The sequence below is a fragment of the Drosophila santomea genome, chromosome X, assembly GCF_016746245.2.
Source record: "Drosophila santomea strain STO CAGO 1482 chromosome X, Prin_Dsan_1.1, whole genome shotgun sequence".
In the NCBI taxonomy this organism is placed as follows: domain Eukaryota; kingdom Metazoa; phylum Arthropoda; class Insecta; order Diptera; family Drosophilidae; genus Drosophila; species Drosophila santomea.
Window position 1 is genome coordinate 6,872,150 of NC_053021.2, and position 20,766 is coordinate 6,892,915.

General features: G+C 40.3%; 1 protein-coding gene across 1 annotated transcript; it reads left to right on the forward strand.

The window, feature by feature from the left end:
- Window positions 1-128: 128 nt before the first annotated feature.
- Window positions 129-20,151, forward strand: LOC120456498. The gene is made up of 4 exons (XM_039643366.1): window positions 129-553; window positions 18,154-19,202; window positions 19,264-19,389; window positions 19,449-20,151. The coding sequence occupies exons 1-4, from the start codon at window positions 533-535 to the stop codon at window positions 19,681-19,683; spliced, it is 1,431 nt and encodes a 476-aa protein (XP_039499300.1). The 5' UTR covers window positions 129-532; the 3' UTR covers window positions 19,684-20,151.
- The last annotated feature ends 615 nt before the right edge of the window (window positions 20,152-20,766 follow it).

Here is a 20,766-nt window from a genome sequence, read left to right on the forward strand (position 1 = left end):
AAATTCGCTAAATTTAGCTTGATAGTTGCTTAGTCGCCATCCCTGGAAAATACCTACTCCGTTTCGGTATATTCGATAGGCTTATCGATTGCTCGCGAAGCTTTGCCGCTGTGTTTGTGTTATCGTCGGCTGCTCCATGCACTCCACACATTCCTCGTTTCATTTTGGCCGCCAGTTGTGTTTTCGATTGCTCTGCGTGCTGGTCGTTCCTCCAAGTCTGCGATTCTCCACGATTCAACAATTCTACGATTCTTCGCGCGTACTTCAACTCCCCATTCATCCGTCTGTTTGTTTGGTTGTTTCCTTTCTTCGCTGCACTCTTTGCGCGCGCGCAACCGCCGATAAACAAGAGAAAACAAGAAAAAGGAGAAATTCTGCAAGAAACACTGGAAGTGCAATTTTAAATAGACGTTGCAGTGAATGTTTTCCAGTTGAAACATTTACTTTCGTTTCTTTTTTTTATAAATTTTGTTCTGTTAAGTGTTGAAAGGAGCATTTTTGCAAAAACAGCAAAGTAAAACTACTCGTCAAAATGCAGCAGAAAGTTGAAGAGGTAAGTAAACATATAAATCTTAGTAGTAAGCCTAATATATTATTTGATTTTAACTTGGCTGAAAAGATAACACTATTTTGTATTTATTGAATAAATATATTCAAAACGAGAACTCTAGCAGAGAATGCGAAAGAAATAGAAACTATAAGATAATTTCAGATGCATTAATTTGAGTTTCAGGCGATTAATAGTATGTTCTAAATTAGTTAAAATTGGAGCAGTTTATATTTTATGGCTGAGGACAAGACATAAAAAAATATATTCTAAAAAGTTTGAAAAAAAATCATATTAGATAATTACATAGATTTAGCAGCTTATGAAGTTGTTCTTGTATTTCATCTTATTTTTTTTGCAATCCATTCTCCACCCATTTCTTCATCTCCTTCGCTTCCCTGCCTTCTCCTGTATTCCATTGAACTTAGTACGCCCCCGATGCTGCGCTGCCTCTGCTGGCGTCGCTGCCTGCGCCTCTGTCGCAGCTCTGCCGTGACGTTCCATTGACTGATTTTCCCGACTTTCCGCAGAAAAAAAACACCGAACAACAACAACAATGCTTTGGCCACAATTGTAAAATGGTTTTGTTTGGTTTTTCATTTACATGTTGTTCTTTTTTTTTTTTTTTTTTGGTTTTTTGTTGTTGGTTTTCTTCTTCTTCTGTTGCCCACAGGTGTGCATGTGTGTGTGTCCCCCATTGTTGTTATTGTGGCTGGCGCTTTATTTGCACAGTTGGCCACGCTGTTTTATTGTGTTTAATATATATTTTTGGACCCGTCTTGATCTTTGTTTTTCTTGGGGGCCCAAAACCAAAGTCATGGTAAGAGCTGTGAAATTTGTGATCGCCATTGTTTTGGTCTACAATTCTCGCGGTACTCCTCCTTCTCTCTGTCCTGCTCTCTTTCTCTTTGGTGGCCTCTCTTTCGCACCTCTTGCGAAGACGGAGAATTCAGGCCTTAAGTCGAAAAGTGTGCCACAAATGTCATTTTCGATAAGAAATCTCTTTCAAAAATCATCCACATCATGGCACACAAAAAATGAAGATAAAATCTTAAAAGAAAAAACATTCTAGTAGCAATTTGAAAAATTATAATAAACTTAAAAACTTATTAGTTAGTAGCTTTCTACTCGAAATCTTCTCATATGCAATTATTACGTATTTAGAATACTTTAAGGTCTATAAATACTTGATGTTTGTAATATGAAAACCTGTCAAAAAATATGATTAACTTTAAGAAGTGGCATAACAGCTGTTTAATCAGCTTACTCAACAGCCCAGAACCCCCCAAAAAAATGACTGTTTCTTATTGAAAACCTAAACGAGATGAAACACGGAACCGCAGAGCCAGAAAAATGCCTTTTTCGGCCTGGCCAATGCCAGTTGCAAGTAAAAGTCGAAAAACCTGTAGACACAAGACATCGCAGAGGGGACCATCGAGCCAGATGACTGTCCATGACCCAAATAAAATGCCTCGAGAATCGCAATGGACATGTCGACAAATGATCGTGATGGTGGAGAGGGGGCGGTCGCTCGAGGGGGGGACAGTGGGGGCTCCATGGTCAAGTGATTGAGACTGGCTGATTGGCCATGGCAGCGGATTGAGCTCGAGGATCTCCATCAAACCGACGGATGCGATTCAGGCCAAGCTGAAGATCGGTACTCGATCACCAGTCCGTTTGAGCAGAAGTCTGAAATCCGTGAAATGAAGACTCCAATTCCTGATTAACTTCGCTACACTCGGCAAACTTTTACAAGCACATTTGCATCTTTACTATCGAAAGTTCAGTTAAGAACGACCGAAGCCGAGACATTTTAACAATTTAGAATAGAAATATTACACAAATAATACTCAAACCTTGTTATAATTGATCTCTACTTAAATTGTAAATATATTCAAAAATGTGGATGTGAACAAACTTGTTTACTACATCTTTTCCAATTTATTTCCTAATAATTACCTTTTGGCCTGAACATCTCCATTTGTTTTTCCCTCATTTTCTTCTTCTTCAAAAAAACAAAACTTTTTCCCAATAAAAGTAGAAGAAAAACCCCAAAAACCGGTTAGAATTTGATGCATCATTTCTGGTCGTTGCTGGTCTATTAAAATTTCGCTTTTTTTGCGCATTGCGGACGCAGACGGCGGTAGTAAGATTTTCACGTCGATTTTTCCCGTTTGCCAATTGAAAGTAAAAATGCCCGAAAACCGGTCAGCCAAACAACGAAAAAACCGTGAGATCCTGACAGCAAACTCTTTGATAAATGCCTAATGAATGTTTAATGTTTAGCTTGTAATAGAAAATGGAAATTACCCAAATCGAAAAACGTAAACATAATGATTCAAGTAGAAAAGATGATGGGCTAACTGCTCTTTCCAAAATTATCCAAAGTGGCTAGAAGAAAACGTTGTCTAGTGGACAAAAGCCAAAAGGCGTATCGAAATAAAAACCAAAGAATCTCTCAAAAACTTCAAAACACAAATCTTGGAGTCTCCCAAGAGACCGATGTAATTACACATAAACGCAGATGGTCAGATAAAAGAGGGGATAGCCGAAAGTTACCTTTTTATTTTTCTGTTTTTTTTTTTGAGGTGGGAGATGATGGCCCAAAGCCAAAGTCAGGCTCAAATGAAAAACGCAAACGGCAAACGCAAAGTACGCTAAATACAAAAAAAAAGAAAACTTGGAAAAAAATGAAATAAAATAAAACAAAACTTGAAACTTGTCGTGTGTCGATCGCCAAAGGGGCGGAGGTGGAGAAGGTGGAGGTCAATGTCTGGGTTCAACGACTCCTGACCTCTGGCAATCTCAAGATGAAGGGGGAAACAAAAACAAACACAAACAGAGAAAATCCCAAAAACAACAGTTATTATTGAAGCACTCAAACCGAAAAGATGAGAGATATTATCTCGAAAACTGGAGCAGTTCAACGTATCCAAAGCGAAGATATGGAAAACGAAGCGAAGCAAATGTATCTCAGATCTCAGATGCCGAGAATCCTACACAATCGGACAAGTTAATTAACCACTAATTATGGGCGGCTAAGCTAAACTAGATCTGAAGCTAATCTGGAAATGGAGCTTAGCCAAATCAATGATTTTCACTTCATTTATAGTACTTATTTGTAGCAGGTATATCCTTATATTTCATAGTTCTTTTATTGATGCTATAAAAACGCAGATTTGATTTCGTTTTAATGATATCTAGTATCTTACATTTGGTTACAAAAGATCAATCATTAAAAAGCGTAGCAGCATAGTGATTAATTAACGATTCCACATGCTAGGAATATCCATCATTTGTATATTTTAGGGTATTATCTATCAAAAAGATGAACCATAAACTAAGAACATAAAACGCTTTGAAAAATGACCCAAAAACTCCTTTCGGCTGACAATCCCCATATTAGATTACCTCAAAAAATGCTCATAAATTGAATTTCCTAAACGCTCCAAGCATTTGGTAAATCCCCAAAGTTTCGTAAGCCTTCTGGGAACTCGCATAGTTTTTTTCTGGGAACTTTCAATTGCATCTTGGCGTTCAAATCATTTCGAGATGACGAGAGTGCAACGGGGATGCCTATGACCGACCACAAACAATGGCAAATAAAACAAATATTATGCATCATAAATTTCACCGACAACGAAACAGAAAACCTGTTTTTATACCCGTTACTCGTAGAGTAAAAGGGTATACTAGATTCGTTGAAAAGTATGTAACAGGCAGAAGGAAGCGTTTCCGACCATATAAAGTATATATATTTTTGATCAGGATCAATAGCCGAGTCGATCTGGCCATGTCCGTCTGTCCGTCCGTCTGTCCGTCCGTCTGTCCGTCTGTCCGTCTGTCCGTCCGTATGAACGTCGAGATCTCAGGAACTACAAAAGCTAGAAAGTTGAGATTAAGCATACAGACTCCAGAGACATAGAAGCAGCGCAAGTTTGTCGATTCATGTTGCCACGCCCACTCTAACGCTCACAAACCGCCCAAAACTGCCACGCCCACACTTTTGAAAAATGTTTTGAAATTTTTTCATTTTTGTATTAGTCTTGTAATTTTCTATCGATTTACCAAAAAAATTTTTGCCACGCCCACTCTAACGCCCTCAAACCGCCCAAAGCTGCTACGCCCACACTTTTGAAAAATGTTTTGATATTTTTTCATTTGTATATTGGTCTTGTAAATTTCTATCGATTTGCCAAAAAACTTTCTGCCAATCCCACTATAACGCCTACAAACCGCCAAAAATTGTGTTTAAGACTCTCCTTCTCCCTTCCACTAGCTGAGTAACGGGTATCAGATAGTCGGGGAACTCGACTATAGCGTTCTCTCTTGTTTTTCTTTTTTTTTTTTGTATTATTCAGTTCTGGCAATGAACTTAAAAGCCAAAGACCCAGACCGAGACTTTTACACATATGTATAGGTATTTTTTTGGTAACAAATGAAATTGGAATAATGTGGAGATGGCGAGGTGTAAAAGCGAAATGATCTGCGATTACGAAATCGAATAAGCCCCAATCTGAATAATAATAGTAATAAGACGCACATAAAACATTTCGTTGTCGGCCGATTAGAAATTCAAATGTGTTTAAGGCTGTTTCAGTTTCTGTTTCTGTTTCTTTCCCGGTTTTTCAATGAAAAGTGAATGTGAATGCGATGACCGTTAGGACTGTGGCAAGCATTTTTAACTGCCCCACACAACACAATACAACACAATGCAATGTTTTCCTTTATATACGTATTTATATTCAGCTCTATTTTCGAAAGTGATTTGAACTACATTTTATGCGGCAATCCGAAGCGGACAAAATGAAACCAAGCCACAGCCAACCCATAACCCAAACCTAATACTTGTACCACATACATAATATACATATATATATATATATATAGATAGTAATATATAGCGCGTTTCTTAATTGATCGATCGCAGCTCGTTTACCGTTGGCCGGCTGATATAATTGCCGGCCGCAAGTCGATTTTATAACTTCGACTCAACTTGACGTGGTCAGAAATCAATTAGCCATATACCATGCATATGTATTCGTATATAAACCATAACCCAAAAACCGTGTCAATCAAAGTGAAAGAAGTCATCGCAAGTCATCGATTATCTCACTCATACAACAGATACAAGATTTTCCCGATTGCAGCCGAACTTAACACATAATTGCTATTAAATTGTTCGCAATTAGTAAATCAATTGATTGTACCACGGATACCTTCGATATCGAATTGATTCGATGTCATTGGCTGTAATTTTGCACCGACTCACTACTGATCCACGATTATCGATTAGCCAAAATTGATTTTCCGTCATGGCACGAGAAAATTATCAGTTTTCAGTGTACAGTAAGAAAAAATAGGACATTCCCTAGATTTTAAGGGAAATTTGAAATGCTCTGTGAAAATGCTTTTACAAAATTAGAGCGTTTGAGAAAGGAAAACATTCAAGGGTGTGCTTACATCACATATTTTTTTAGCTCATCGCCTCTTAAATAGCTTAGGACTAATTTCCCAACATTTTTCCCTATAGAAATATGTATTTTTCAACGTGTGGCGAAGGAAATCGATGACCAGATGATGAAAGATGCATTGCTAGTCTCCAGATTTATTCCATTCTTTTCTCATGATCGTTTCGCTTTGAAAGTTGTTTTCTCAAATCAACTCGGAATTAACTCACTCCATCCTCTGCACAAGTCATCGAAGAAGAACGTGCAGGAGAAATAATGAGATTTTATATTTTCTTTTTCTAGAAAGTTTTTTTCTTCCTCTTCAGCACAGCCTGACCTTTTTTCGTTCTTCCATTTTCCCGCTTATTGTTTTTCCAGTTGCACAGAATTGTTTTACCGCGGCGGAAGAAGGAACTTGGCAAAGATGCAAGTTCATTGAGGCAGATGTCATGCGTATGCAAAGGTACACATGTTTATAACTTGCATTTTATGCAAAAAATCTGACATTTTTCATCGGCGTTTTCGCCATAAATTGGCCAAAAATGGACGCACAGCTAAAATACAGACTGTTTTGTGCTGCCAATAAACACAGCTGACTATGTCCATCCCTACTTTTTCGTTATTGGAAAAAAAAAATGTAGCAATTTTTGGCATTTTCGATAAGGGGTACTATTATCAAAATTGGCGAAAAATTGCAAAAAATTAGCATTGTTACGAATTCAACGAGATATGGTATTCCACTATTGGACAACTATTTTCACTGCTATCGAAAAAAAACGGATTATTTTTTATCAAAATATCTAAAAAAAAAAAATTTTATTGATTGCTTTCGGGGAGATGAAAAGGCTTTGTCAGTGTGAGAAATGTCAGCTGGAGATGGCCTTGTTGGCCAAGATAAAACGGAGTTTCTGGTGGGAAGTAGGGAGGTCTCACAAACAGGAAGCTGTTTGAGTTATGTTAACAACTTCTGATAACAACAAGGGACATTTGAAATAAGATCATTTATTTGAAAGAAATGGTCAACCTTCAATCATGTGTTATCAATATCAAATCCCCACTTCCCCACGACTTCTGAAGACTTTAAATCACACTGGCAAAGATAATAATACGACATATTGTTTTGCCATGGCACGTCATGGAAATTATTGGAAAACTTTCGCCCAACCAAAGGTTCAATGTGTCGACTTCCCAGGCATTTTACTCATAACTGGCGCTCCCATGCCAAACCGAAAAACCGAAAACCCGAAAACCAAAAAGAAACAAAACACTTTCCTTTGCCCCATTGTCTGGGTGTATTGATAAAATAAGCCCCCGTCCTCTAAAAAAAAGAACTCGGTGACCTACCACAATTTTTACTGTTTTTTTTTTGTTTCGGCACTGCGATTTGCATGGCAACCTTAACCCATTGGCACCGATGTGCGCACTCTCTCTTTCAATTAGCCCAACACTTTTTCACAGGCCTCTGAAAATCGAGCCATGTAAATGCCAGTCAGCCAGTAGAAATATCAATTAGATTGCCGCCAGAAGAGCCGCTTTCGATTGCATGTCGGATCGCCTGGGTGGGCGTTTGCATTATGATGGATACGTATGATATGTATATGGTATAGTATAGTATATGAGACGGTGTATTATGATTTATAATGGAGTGGGAGACCCCCTCCCGATGCATTTTGTTTGCTCGACTTACTAACATTTTGTGCTACTTTACATTTTTGCCATGATGCATTGCACTTCGGTTGGCTGAACGATGGGATCGGATGAGGATGGTATGGTATGGTATGGTATGGCATTGGATCTTAAGTTTCACACAACACTGTTTTGTGACTTTACTTTTATTTCTATTGGCTTTTGACTGCGAAAATTTGAATGAAAGCGAGAGAAGCAAGTGTCAATGGCAGACGTTGGCAAAAGCGTGTCGCAATTTCCACCATCAACAGCCATCTGAAAAAACCAACTAAACAATGGGCCGTGACTGTACTTTCTCCAATTTCAATTATTATTGGAACGGTATAGTATGGAATATTATGGTACGCTATGGTTTCTATATGGCATGGCGTGAGAGTCGCCAAATTGATGGTACCAAAGTGCAAATGCAATTGTCTCGTCTCAAAGCCGTAAGTTCAATTGCAAACTTCGAGGGATAGTATGGTATATGGTTGGATATTGTAGGCTCTGCTATATAAGTCAAGGTTCTATTGACTTGCGGCTAACATTGAATGATAAGCGTCATTATCAACAATATATATCTACGATAAGAACGATTTCAGTGCCTATACCATGGAAGTTTCACAACGAAAGTCTGCTAACGTTTCCAACATTTGCAATTCATCAATGTCAAGGTGTTATATACACAAATTGGTGGGCGGGGCTGTGGGCTGGGGGCTAATTAGCATATGGCTGGCATTAAGTGACGCTGGATAAGAGCCATTAGCCGGAAATGTTGTATATAATATTTTGGGAGGCCACTAAACTAAAATGAAAGACACACAGTTATTGCTACTCCTATATTTAAATATCATTTAGGTGCACAGGGCAAATAAAGGGAAAAATAACAAATATTTATAACAACTGGTTTATGTAAAAGAAATCAGAAAAGAAATCTAATCGAAGAGTTCTATTGCCAAAGTAATCTTATTCCCCAAAGAGAGAATTCTACCTAGACTTAAAAATAAAAAACGGCCCAGATTTATTACCTACTAATTATAGCAGTGATATCGTACCAACCTGCCGTTCCTTACAATAATCACAAGAAGGTATATCTCGGGAGTTTGAAAAAAATTCCAGCAGTGATGACTCAATTTTGTTAACTGAACTCGACTGTTATTATGTATATATCGATAACGAACTGATAGCTGATAAGGCGTATCAGACGTAACTTAGCTGCATACATTCGTAAGTCCATGGTGTAAATATGGTATATAGACACCTGCAAGGGGCGCCAAACTCTGAGCTTCTAATTTAACCCATCTACTGATAATATTGCAGCAGGCTGTTGTAAAAAAACACAGAGTACACACTACATGGTGGTGCTTATTCTGCTGGTGGTGCTGTTCGAGTTGTGCTGGTGGTGGTGTTGGTGGTGCTAAACAAACGAAAAACAAGTGGGGAATGTCGGCAACTGGAGCAAAGGAAACCAGATAAGATACTTTGGCCGAAAGTAATTGAAAATGCCGTTGCCAATTATAAATGGCCAGGTGACTCATTCACTGCAGCAGCAAAGAGTATTTTACCGGCCCGAGTGCTTCCCCAAATGTTGCTCAAGAAACATTGGAACAGTATCTATATTTAGTAGTATCAGATTGGTTGATAGCACCCATCATCTTGGCTATGACATGTGTGTCGTCCTAGAGCAATTACTTCATTTTTGTGGTACTATCTGCTTTTATCGATATATTGCATCGAGCTATTTAGTATTGCTCTATAAAATGAAAGAAACTCTTTGCATATGTTGCCCCCGTGGATTGCATAAGCTGCAATCTGAAATCGCTGAAAAGTTGCAGGTCTCGTGCCATCGAGTTTATGACCGCCTTCCCGTAATGAAGCCATTTCCACAGTGCGGGCATTTCCGCTGCCACCTGCTTCTGTAAAATGTCTCAAATGCCTCGAATGTCTCAAATGCCACTGTCCAGTGTCCGTTGTTGTATTTTGCATTTGCTTAACAATGGTCGGGTGTTTAACGGTCGACGCATTACCATCACCATCGCCATCACCACTAAGTATCGTCGACATCGGCTGTCACACAGACATAGTAACATAAATAAGCCAGCGGAGACAGTTGGCCCCCATCCATTCCGAGTGGAGCATATATGTACATGTACATACATATAAATGTGTATAAACATAAAAAGAGTCACTAACTTTGCATATGCATTGGAGATTTCTGCCTTTCGCGTAATTTATCTCTGACATGATTTGGCAATTGTCTCTCCAAGTCTAAAACTCAGAAAACGACGTATCCAACTTCAACTTCACTTTGTTGCAAAGGCGTGGGAAAGACATTCCCACATTTGTTATGCTTGTTATAAGTACATTTAACTAAATTAGAGACAGATATTGTTATTGTTTCAACACTCGGTTTTGTTTTCGCTGGCGAATTTCGTGAAGGTGTTGGCGGTTTACGTCTCTTTTGACCCAGTTTCTTGACTGAGTTTGTTGGGAAAAAACTCTTACAAGGTAGCTAAAAAAATATATACATTTTCACGAAAAATAGTTTGAGCTTTACCGAGAATTTTCATCAAAAAAGTTTAACAAATTTGTATTGAGTATAATACTGCATTAATCTATTTTGCTGCAGGTATTTAAAAATGATTTATAACCATTATTAATGGCTTCACCTTGTCATTGATTCGCAGCTAGTCAATGTCCACGAGACTTATCTATTTGCACTATCACGAAAATTCTAGGAAGTGCAATAACTGTTAGGCTGGAAAACCCGGAAAATTTGGTGAAAGGCAACCGCTAAACATTTCCATAGCACATGGTCTTAATAAGTATGCACAACCTTTCACAAAACATAACAAACAAACAAAAAAAAACAAAAAAAAATGATGAAAATGGAATGCAAGATGTTAGGGGAGTTGTTGGACAAAAATATAGGAATAACCCAGCGACGATAATGATAATGATAATTTTTACGATCCATGCCAACTGACGGACAACGGACAGATAGACAAACGGACAAACAGACGAACGGACAAAATATGACGCTTATAAAGTGCAGTTAGCATCCAAACCGTTTACCGTTCGTTGGCTAAGCGGCTGCTAAATGTCATAAATGCGGACAATGGACGAGCGCATTTCATTCACAAAAAAGAAAATATAATAAAAAAATAAGCAGGGGAAAAAGAAAACCGTGCCCATTCAGTTTGGCTCAAGTTCAGCTCCAGTGGGTGTGGACTTAGATAGGATGGTATGTGCTTTTCATCGGGTGGGTGGGGTTTGGTTTTCAAATGCTTAACGGTCAACTGTCTGGGCGGGAAAATGAGCCAAACCGTTCAGTAAACGCGGACCATTGTCACGTCTTAAGTGTTGGCCACTTTCTCAAGGCAGTCAGTGAGAAATGGTTTCGCTTTTAATCAACCCAAAAAACTGAGGTAATTCCCGCCTGTCACTGCTGCTCTTGGCACTACGTAGTTACCCCATCGATCTCTGTTTGTTCCGTTTCCAGGTTAGCCAAAAAATAAAAAAAAACGAGAAAAAAACAACAAGAGTAAAAACCAATAATAATACTAAAAAAATACAGAGCAAATAGCTCGAAAGCGAACAAAGCAAGTCAATTAACTTTGCCCGTGTATCTTGTATCTGAATCGCGTCTGTTTGTCCCCATCCGTAGAAGAATCTTGCGGTTGTCGTCGTCTTGGCTCACCGACAAAGTGTTTCGCAAATATTTGCCATTGTCTTGGTACTTGAGGTACATATTTCAATCAGCCAGCGACACAATATGAAACACAGTTTCAATTTACAGCAGCCATCAAAAGACATGGCAATTACAAGGGCCCAGATATGATATGTGCACCCCAGCGATCTGATCTGGCCAAAAGAACAGACAAAATGATACTGAACGCCTTAAAGCATAATAGTGCATATATTTCGTTAGGTTTTTCTCTCAGTGTGCCCTGCATCTTTTACGTGCTTCGTGGAGCGCCCCAAGTTCAACACGCAACTGTTTGCTGCACTTGCAGCTGCACATATGTACATGTGTCTACATGGCTTGTTCTTTAATTCCACACTTCTCAACAGTTCTCAACAGTTCTCAACAGTTCAGCAGTTTATTTCCACGCTTGTGGCGCCTATTTTATTTGCCACACCGCGTGTCAATGGCCCAAAGCAGCTGCCACTTGGCCACTTTTTCTTTGGGAAGATGTGCAGCTGCTGCCTTCGCATTTCGCAGTGGACAGATGACATAATGCTCCGCCACTTTACCATATTATTATATTATTTAGTAAGATATGCCGAGCACGTTTTGTGGGTCTGGTCATCGGCATGCAGCTCCGCTCTAGTCTGCATTCGTATGACATAATTTGGTTTTTGTTTCATTATTTGTTTGGCTTTTTGTTTTATCGGCTTTTATGCCCTATTGTTATGGCATTTCTTTTTTTTTTGCGGCGCAATGTGGTGCGGATCGCATATTTGGTGCGCCGGTTGAGTGGCCAGGCCACATTTTACCATGGGAAGTTGGCTTGAAATGCCAGATGTGGCACCTTTTTGCTCTGAATAATTATTGGCAATTTCTTCGTTAAATAATACAGTATTTTGGCCAATCAAGCTATGAGCTATGTATGCATACTTTTAATTTTTGTAATAAAATAATAACAGAATTGAACTTTGCTCAATGTTCCCTTGACGTTAAATCAATTTGTTTGCCCAGAGCTTAGAGCTGGGTCAATAAAATAGTTTCGCCCAAGATAACACTTGGTTTTTTTGTGCAGTTGACTGAATCATCCGGCGTGTCTATCTTTAGAGCTGAGTGCTCTGCCTGCCATCAGGCAGGCACTTAATTTAATGACCGACTAACTAACTAACTGTCCGGGGCCAATAAAAAGCTGACCAAGACCGACAACCGAAGCCAAATTAATGGCCAAACAATCCGCAATCAAGCCGCCGAATGTAACGAGACGGAATTGAAAAAGCAAACTTCAGTTCGAGCCCCTGATTTGGCCAGGTCACGCATTGTTGGCTAAAAAGCTGAAAAACCTGGAGCAGCTGGGGAAAAAACAACGATCGAATCGATGGGCTTTTCTTTATCAGCACTCGCCCGCTTCATTCCACGCCCCCCCCCACCCATCCATCCATTCGGTTATCGCCAAATTCATTTTGGTTAACACACATGTGTGAAGGAGCGTTTTATAGGAACCTACCTACCTACCCATCATATAAGATAAGGTTCGAATGAAAAGCAACACGAACTATATACATTTGCCCGTGAATTGCGCAAAAAGCCAATATCTCTTTGGCCCCATTTCCCAACAATCCCACCCACAATCCTGTGCCCCTTTTCCACCATTTTTGGCCATCTATTTCGGCCTGTTTTCGCGTTGTTGACCAATTTGTTTTTTACTTTTTTTAGTTTTTTTGCTAATGGAGCGCCCAAAGCTGGGGACGTGACTCTGGCCATCATTTTGAGTGGTCTCTTGGTATTTTGGTTGAGTTTTTTCTGTTGCCTTTCTGGCTTTTTGGCTTTTTGGCTTTTTGGCCAACATTTTCCTCTGTGGCATGGCAAATCCAGAAATCTAATGACCAGCCATCGCAGTAACGGTCCATTCTTAATGGCATTGGTAATGCTAATGATATGGCGTCATAATTGACACATGCTCCAAGTGCATCCGCCTTAGATTATTTCCCTTGGCGATTATCTTCGTAACTTTGCTTATCTCTTCTTTTCCCCTCTAGACCAAAATATATAGTGTGTGGATCACGATTTGCTATAGGTAAGTCGAAACTGGGTCGATCGGATCGTGGCTAAAGCTCGTTCAGCCAGAGCAATGTTCATTTGCAGTTTTCAGTTGGGCAAAAAGATAATGGCATTGGCAAATACCTACGATGGGAGGTACAAAAGCATGCATTCGTGGGAACTGAAGGTCTATGGCTGCATATACGTATCTGAAAGCAGAAATTTAGATTAGATTAAAGATGATAGGTGCCGATTTAAAGGCAATAATAGTCATTTCCTGGGACTTTGTATCAGTTGTAATAGTTAAGCTCAAATAATTCTGAACTTTAGAAGTTCGCATGGTTAAGGTTTTTGAGTATCAAGAAAATGTAGGGAAATGAAACAACTTCAAAACTAATTTCAAATGTCGCATTGCTAATATATATTAAAGCTAAGAATGCTGCTTGTAAGCTTTTAGGAATTAAGTAGTAAGCAAATTAGTCAACTTATGAATCATGTAATGCTGATAAGTTTGTAGTTTAAAAAGCAGCGCACTTTTTGTAGTCTTTGGTTTTAAGCTGATCCTATCACAAAGTCATAAATTAGTTTATTCTAAGCACAGGATATGCACACAATCTGGTTTTTGGCATCTTGCGATTTTCCCTCTGCGTCTTTTGTTTTAAAATGGCAAAAAAGTGTTAAGTACCGCCCTTCGTTTGCATATTCAATGTATTGTTTTGGTTTTTTTTTTTTTTTGTACCTTTAGTTTGGTTTTTGTTGCGTTCGCTTCTTCTTTGTTGATTTGTACAATATTTTTTTTGCACGCTTCAGCTGCATATGCGGCGGTCACTGAGGAAAACGCTAAATGAATTGCCCCAAATACGAGTGTTGTACGCGATGATCACGAAGGCGATGATGACGATAATGATGATCGTTATGCTAATGCTGATCGCTCGCCTGGAAACGACGTCAGCGTCGCAGCAGCCCAAGCAGAGCAGCGAAGATTACACTGCAAGAAAAATGTACGAGCATCTTGTAACTTGATCTTTACTTATCTGAAATTCGAAGAGAAAATCTGCCAAATTTAAAGAACAACAAATTAGTTAATTTCACATCTCCCATGTTTTTAAATATTGTAAAGAACGTCCCCTTAATTTGCCTCAGTGTCGCTGTGTTATTGCCCGAAGTGGATCAGTTGCCAGACAGAGATAGCGCGATTTGGAAAGAGGGAGAGGGAAAGTGGGGGACGCGGAGAAAGAGCCACAGTCACGGTCACGTTTCTTGTCACGTTCTCCCGCTGTTTTTACGTTTCTTCTCTTGTTTCTTCTCTTGTTTCTTCTCCTCTGCTGTTCGTACCCACTAATGCCACCGACTTGGGTATACAGTTTTCCTTATCCGTAAGCTAATTGATTTCCCATTCCGAGGTTGCCCAAGTCAAAGGTGCAGTAAATAATTCAATCTTTAGAAACTTTCTAGTTCATTTATGTTACTTGTATTGCTCATTCTGTTCGAAACTGCATACTATATTTATTTTTAATAAATTACTCAATACTAGCCAAGAACTCAGAAGTTTTTTTTGTGATTAAGTATGAGTATAATTTATTTTAATGATTAATTGGTAGTAATGGGTACTTTGCAGTCCCTATCATCAGCAGCTTGTTCTTATTTGTTTCGCTTTTCGTTACTCATGTCTTGTGTTGTTCACCCTCTTGCCAATTTGCTTTCTGCCTGGTTGCCGATCTTATTGTTGCCCGATCTTGTCGTGGCAGCAACATTGCGGCAGCAACAAATTGCGCCCAAGTCTTTGGCTTATTTGCTTGTTGCCTGCTTTTTGCTGTTTTTCAGCTGGCTGCCTGTTCACGCGACCCATTGGGCGTTTGACCCCAACGAATGTGGCATGCAAATGGGTTCAAACTTGGACAAGAGCCGCATGCCATTCGCATTCGCATTTGCCGTTGTAGTTGTAGTTGCAGTTGCAGTTGCATTTGCATTTCCCCCTTGCGGTAAATTTGCTGGAAAAACGCGCGCCAAAAGTGACAGCCGGTCGAGGAGCAGCTGTCAACTTGACTTTAGGCAGCTGCCGCCAAAAGTTGCCGCTGTCATTGCACTTGGACGGCAGCAACAAGTAGCAGAAAACGGAAGTATCGTACAACTTCTTTTTTTTGTTTTTTTTTTTGTGCATAGCTATACCCTTTCTTTTTACATACAACATGCAACAAACAAAGAAAGGAAAGAAAAGAAGCCACCGCAGGAAGCGCTTCCCATGGGCTCGTTTCTTTTTTAATTAAACTTTGAACCCTCGGCATCACGTTACTTTTTGTGTACAAACTAATATCGTACATAAAACACCGATACTGGGGTCTTTAAGAGAAGTACTTACGATATTAAGTTACCTGACCCAAAATTAAACAAAAAAATTGGTTAACATACAGGGATATTGCAGATTTATACAACATTTTATTTTGAGCAAGAGCTGTACGTGTGAATGGATTATTGTGAACTTTAGAGTATTTCTTAATTCGATTTGCGTTGTCAGTTTTTCCGCGCTGCGGTTTTCACCCAGCTTATTTTTGTTTTGAAGTAAGTGAAAACGACGTCGTTAAACGCACATTTTGATGCGATTTGTTGTCGTTTTGGGTGCCTAGCCCAAACAATTGAGTGAAAATCTGCATCGAATCGATGAGTTATGGGCGGCAACAGCCACGGACAGTGATTTTTTCATACTGCGACACAATATATACATACATATATATATTTCTTTTTTTTTTGGCGACTTAGACCAAACAAAACAAGACAATACAGTGAGGAAAAGCATACAAAAAATGAAGCATAAATGCCGCATTCGCTAATGGCGAGCACTTGGCGACTCCGAAAGACTGGCACTTTCTAATGCGACAACGATGCGGAAGCCAACTGACGACACTCGACTGCCGACAGCAGCAAAAGCAGCAGCAACAGCAGCACTGCAGCAACATTGCAACAACGCAACACACCTGCAACAGCAACCACAACATCAACAATCAATGGGAGCACCCACATGGCGATGTCACAGACCCCAAAGACCCTAAATGCCCCCAAATGGCAATGCGGTGACCCGAAAAAGCTGCCCCATCATCTGCCCCCGAACAACCCCCACTTGAGTCCCCCTTTTCCTGAAAATAAACCTCCCTTTTTCCCCGGAAAATGAAGTAATATGCATATACATATATGAGGCGGATGAGGTGGAGGCCCTGTAAGTGCTTCAAGTCTGACTGCAGGGGAAGTATTTAGCCATCAAATAGATGCTGATTGCTGTGGGAATGTTCTTATTCCGCAAAGAGTCTGAAGTTTGAGAAGAGCAGATAGAAAAATGAAAGAAAATTAAGAAAACTTTTATTTTAAATTGACATGCCTGTACATAGTTTCAATGCCCTACCCAATGTTTATTGCATAATGAAAAACACTGCGCAATTCATAAATAATTTGTAACTATTATCAATGTTGGAATATTTTAAATTTCCTAACATCGAACACAATCGAATGAACACACTAGCATTTTATATCTTATCTTTCACAAAATTTTTACATTTTACTAGGTTGGTTACTTTTTCTTTTATTTGTTTAACTACTATAAACGCAAAAATATTTCTGAGTTCATACCATCGAAAACAATTGTATGAACACATTTAATGCTTATCTTAGGCAAAACTTTTCCATGTTATACATTTCAAAGGGGTAATTCGTAAGTGTGTAATCATCAAACATGTGATATTTGCATTACACCATAATAATAGTTAAAACGTATGTTTAGGGTGCGCTATGAGTCACTATTTGTGATTAAAAAAAATTTCAACGAATACGATATAATTTCAAAAACCCGAAAACAAATTAATGTGACTCTGCTATTAGTTTGAATTTCAAAGGAAATAGCTTGCTACTACAAATTATCAACCTAAATATCTTACCGATGCTTGTATGCTGAATATAAAAAAACCTCGCTGAAAGTGAGAATGCTAAACACTTTTACTCTCTATGGGTTGTTTTGTTATAGTCTCGCATATTTTATACAAAAACGAAAAAAACACCGATTCAAAAACCGCGATACAAAACAGTCAACGAACCGTAGAGGAATCACCAAACCACCCAACTTTGTTGTCGATGTCACGCACAATAATCGGCTTAGGTTACGCTTGGGTCCACTCTGAACCACTCTGAACTGTGGGCCACTCTACATTACTGTGGGCCACCCTAAACCACTCTGTAACACACGGAACCGCACGACGTGTGTGGTTTTAGGCGGATCATTTGGGCAGCACGATCGAAGCCAATCAGATTATGCAAACAGCGGATTTGTCTCCTCCGATTTCGCTCAAAGATGCAATCCACGGATGCGGGTGTATCTTGTGTATTTCTTCTCTTTTTTTTGTTTTTGGTTTCTTTGTTGTAATGCGGCTTGCAACTCTTTCGATTTGAAGCGGATCGAAAGTGAATGGCACTCGGTTTTGCGGCATATTCGATTACATTCAACTTAGAAGTCTGAACTCCGCAGGGTAATTCGATCACTTCCACCGCCTTGGGTTACCAACTGCACTCTGCATAAAATTAGACCATGTTTCTTCTTTATTCAGTCAATCGCCTGAAAATCACAACGTTTTTGGTGACTGAGATTGGCATAAAGGCAGCATATACTTCATATTTATCAAGTTCTTGCAGTTAGACAGCATTCTTTCAGTGCATACTTTCTTATGCTCTTAAAAGGAGATAAGGACCTGTATTTAACACATTTCTTGTGCTCTTTGTGCTCGCAGAAAATCGATCCCCTGACACGCATTCAGGAGGAGATCAAGGAGGTGGTGCGGCGCGAGGAGGAGTACCGCCAGCTGGCCACTCTTTCGTCCAGCGCCACGATCACTTCCGCTTCGCCGGATTTCGAGACATACACGGTTAATGGTAACTTTGAGCCAAAACTGCAGCCGGATGACGAGCACGATCTGGTTGAAAGCCAGGAACAGCAGCAGCAGCAGGATCAGGATCAGGGCATGCTGGTCACCGCCCAACCGGCGGCCGTGCAGACCACCTCGCTCCTGCTGCCCATCGACGAGCTGTCCAACACACCATCGCTGGCCTCCAGCGTGAACAGCGCCAAGGAGGAGAGTCTCGATGGCCAGCACTCGGATGACTCGGGCATTTCGGCCTCCTCGCAGAGCAACACCCTCATCACTGGGATCACCACGAACGTGGCCAAGCAGCAGCCACTGAAACTGACCCTGGTGACGCGTCAGGAGCAGCGCTACATTGGACCCAACTGCTACAATTTGACCCCTGAACCGCCACAGCAGAAGCTGATCACCCGCACCATATCCACGCCCCAGCTGAGTGGTCTGCCCCAGAAGCGGCAGTTTGCCTTCGGTGGCGCCGCCACCAAGGGTGTGATGCAGCGCTTCATTGCCTCGCATGGCAAGTTGGGCAACACCAGTCCCCTGCCGGCTGCCTCTCCAATGACCCTATCCCTGGGCGCTGTCAATGCCAATGGCACCTTGAATGCCAATGGCCAGATCAATAATATCAGCAGCAATAATATCAACAGCAACAACAACACCCTCAAGCTGAACACCCGCACAGCAATGGCATTCCTGGAGTCTGGCGGCTCAACGGGGGGCATCAACTCGTCATCGGTGACCCTTTCGTCGGCGGGCATCGAACGGGACTCGGAGGGCAGGCCCCTGCGACGTGGCTATGTCCCCGTTGAGCAGAAGATCCAGCGCGAGCTGCAGGACCTGAAGTCACGCGAATCGGAGTTGAAGCGTCTGCGCAAGATCAACAGGCAGAACACACTGAAGGCCTCGTTGGACAAGCTGTGAGTGTTATTACACATACGACCTGTGGACATCAACTGAATGTTTGTGTTTCCATTGCAGGCAACTCAGCACAGATGATGAGGCTGATGCAGATGACGATGATGATGAGGACTCCGAGGTGGAGCACTGCTACGGGCCGGGAAAACTGCGCAATGCCCAGTCCACACAGGAACTCGATAGGAATGGGTGAGTATACCAAAGTTAGCCCCTAAAAGAGAGAGATTTAAGCAGTGAAATCCTTGCAGAAACGAGCAGGACATCGTGCACAAGCCATCGGGTAATCGCAGTCTGAACGCAGCCGCCTACATATCTAATGGCATCAGCAACGGTAATGGCAATGGAATGCGTCCGGCCATGTCGCTGGCCCAGCTCTGCGATCTGACGCCCGAGGAGGCGCCCTCATCGCGTGGACTCATCGCCCAGTGGGAGAGCCTGATCAAAAAGAACGCCGAGGTGGGAACGGTCGAGGCGATCATCTAAAGAATGTGGGTCGTGACAAAACAAAAATGATGATGAAATACAAAAACATACACACCAACGATCTGGTGCAGAGCAGACCAAATTATTAATATAGTGTCCACACTAACACACTCTTGATCCTCCCACTTCTACGAGTCCACGTCCACGTCCAGGTCCTCCGCCTTCTTCGCCTTCTTCGCCTTCTTCGCCCTCTTCACCTGCGAAAGCTGCTTATCAACGAATTAATCTTAATGCCAATTAATGGGAATTGAAATTATAACGAAATTGAATTGCCTGTACTTAAAGCGATTTATATGTGTAATTTGTAATGTGTACGTGAACTGTTCGAGAACTCTATTGTATATATATAATTCTTCTTGTTTCCAGTGCGAGTACAGTCGACTTGCTTATAATTTATTACAAATCAACTTTATATATACCATATATGAAAATATGTAAACAAAATACTATATGTACGAAACCAATATGAAAAAAACGATTTAAAAAAAATATAAAAAAATAAACAAAAACTACTAAGACCATGTTTAATCCAAAACCAGATGGCAAGCCTGAAAATATGCAAAGCACTGCAGCAATGAGACTAATAATAGTTTTTGGAAATTTATCATATTTATTTTTATTCAATACATTTCGTTTCTTTCGTTTGTTGTTACGGTTTCTGTTTGTTAAGTTCTTGTTACGTATTCGCTCTGTACTAATTGAATTAATCAGATATTAGGGTGCCGTAGATAGAGAGCGCCTCTAGTTTGGAGTACAAGTTTCGGTTAGAGTAAGCCGGTTGTTCATCATCATCATCATCCACAGACCTAAAAGTACAATCTTTATACACAACAAAACGGAAGCGATCGACACTCAGCGAATTTGCACTACGATCTCATGGATTGCAGGTGTAAACGTTGTCCGAGTGCTGCGATAATCTTGGAATTTTGGTTGATTTTTGGTAGTTTGGTTGGTTGGGTTTTTCTTTTTTTTTTTTACTGCTACGGAAGCCTCAAAAATACATTGCTATGTACGTCGTTTATGTATGTGGATTTGCTGTTTCTATGTGTGAAGTTGAAATCTTAGCTTAAAAGTTGTGTTTTG

Coding starts and splice junctions, on each gene's coding strand:
- LOC120456498 (XM_039643366.1), top strand. CDS start 533: ATGCAGCAGAAAGTTGAAGAG. Junction 554..18,153: donor TGCAGCAGAAAGTTGAAGAG/GTAAGTAAACAT, acceptor TTGTGCTCGCAG/AAAATCGATCCCCTGACACG. Junction 19,203..19,263: donor AAGGCCTCGTTGGACAAGCT/GTGAGTGTTATT, acceptor TTTCCATTGCAG/GCAACTCAGCACAGATGATG.